Source organism: Fopius arisanus, unplaced genomic scaffold (assembly GCF_000806365.1).
Source record: "Fopius arisanus strain USDA-PBARC FA_bdor unplaced genomic scaffold, ASM80636v1 scaffold00082, whole genome shotgun sequence".
Classification (NCBI taxonomy): Eukaryota; Metazoa; Arthropoda; class Insecta; order Hymenoptera; family Braconidae; genus Fopius; species Fopius arisanus.
Window position 1 is genome coordinate 50512 of NW_011887821.1, and position 1237 is coordinate 51748.

The following is a 1237-nucleotide window of genomic DNA, read 5'->3' on the forward strand; positions in this document are numbered from 1 at the left end:
ATCTCAAGATATTCAATTTTTCGTATAAATCCATTTTATAAAAATGAAAAAAATCGAATGAAAGTTTTGTTTATGAAACATCCCACACAATTTTTATTTATTTACAAATCATATTGCGATTCGTATTTTTTCTTTTGAAATGAAAGCTACGTGTTTGCAATTTTTTTTCGATTCGCCAATTTTTGAATGACAAAAATGATAATTTAATTTCTTCCTAATCAATCAATTATTCCACTTAATTTCTTCGTACAACGATAACCATAATTTACGTATTCTATTCGAGAAAAAAACAGAAGCAACAAATCAAGTTATTTCGATTGGAAATATAACCGTAGAGAATATGCAATAGTTTCATGTCCTACGATTACGTCACTTAGGTGAGCCTCAAAGGTTGCGAGATGAAAGTAAAAGTGCATCTTAATTCTAACAGCAAATATACGACACATCAGGAAGTATTTATTGTACTCCAGGGTGGAGCTCTTAATCAATTCCATTTCTACATACTACAAATAATTATGGTAATGATAGCACTATTCCCTTCCGCCCATATTTAACCATGCGACATTAGAGAATTTATGAATAAATTACAAAGAATTTAATTTAAGGCCAAGGTGAACAAGAAATGCCTTGCCTTTATTTAAACAAATCGTTAAACACCCTCGAAGGCCAGTGATCTAATCGCCGGATCAAGAGTTTAATTGCAATTTCATTAATCGTATGTTCACTATGGGATTTCTCAGCTCCATAAATCATTGGATGTAATTACAGTATTTACCACAAATTGATTGATTGATTGATTGACTGGATGACAGTGCGATTAATTTTTGGTGAAAGAGTAGGCGAAGCCATCGGCAGTTCTTGTAAAGTCCAATTTTCCTGGTGGGTAGAATCTTCGAGGAGATGGTGTGGTAATTTCATTGTATTGAGGTCGAGGCGTTGGACTCAGTGGAGAACTGAAGGAATATCTTAAGGAATCAGGTTTCCCTACAGGTGCAGGTCTGTATTGAGGCTCAGGTCTATATTGAGGCTCATGTCTATATTGAGGCTCAGGTCTATATTGAGGCTCAGGTCTATATCGAGGCTCAGGTCTAGATTGAGGCTCAGGTCTGTACTGATGCTCTGATTGGTACTCTGGGAATTGAATCCTTGGGCGGAAAACTGACTCCGGCTGATATGGACGCTCGTATCTTTGTTCGTAGTCTTGGCGAAAGAAGGAAGGAGCGGCTGTTGGTCCTGG

The 1237-nt window shown here is 36.5% G+C and overlaps 1 protein-coding gene across 1 annotated transcript; it reads right to left on the reverse strand.

The window, feature by feature from the left end:
• Window positions 1–158: 158 nt before the first annotated feature.
• On the reverse strand, window positions 159–1237 carry Cpr100A (Cuticular protein 100A; the record flags this gene model as incomplete). The annotated part of the gene is given in 1 exon segment (XM_011311073.1): window positions 159–1237. A coding segment is annotated over 1 exon segment (420 nt), but the record flags the coding sequence as incomplete, so codon positions are not given.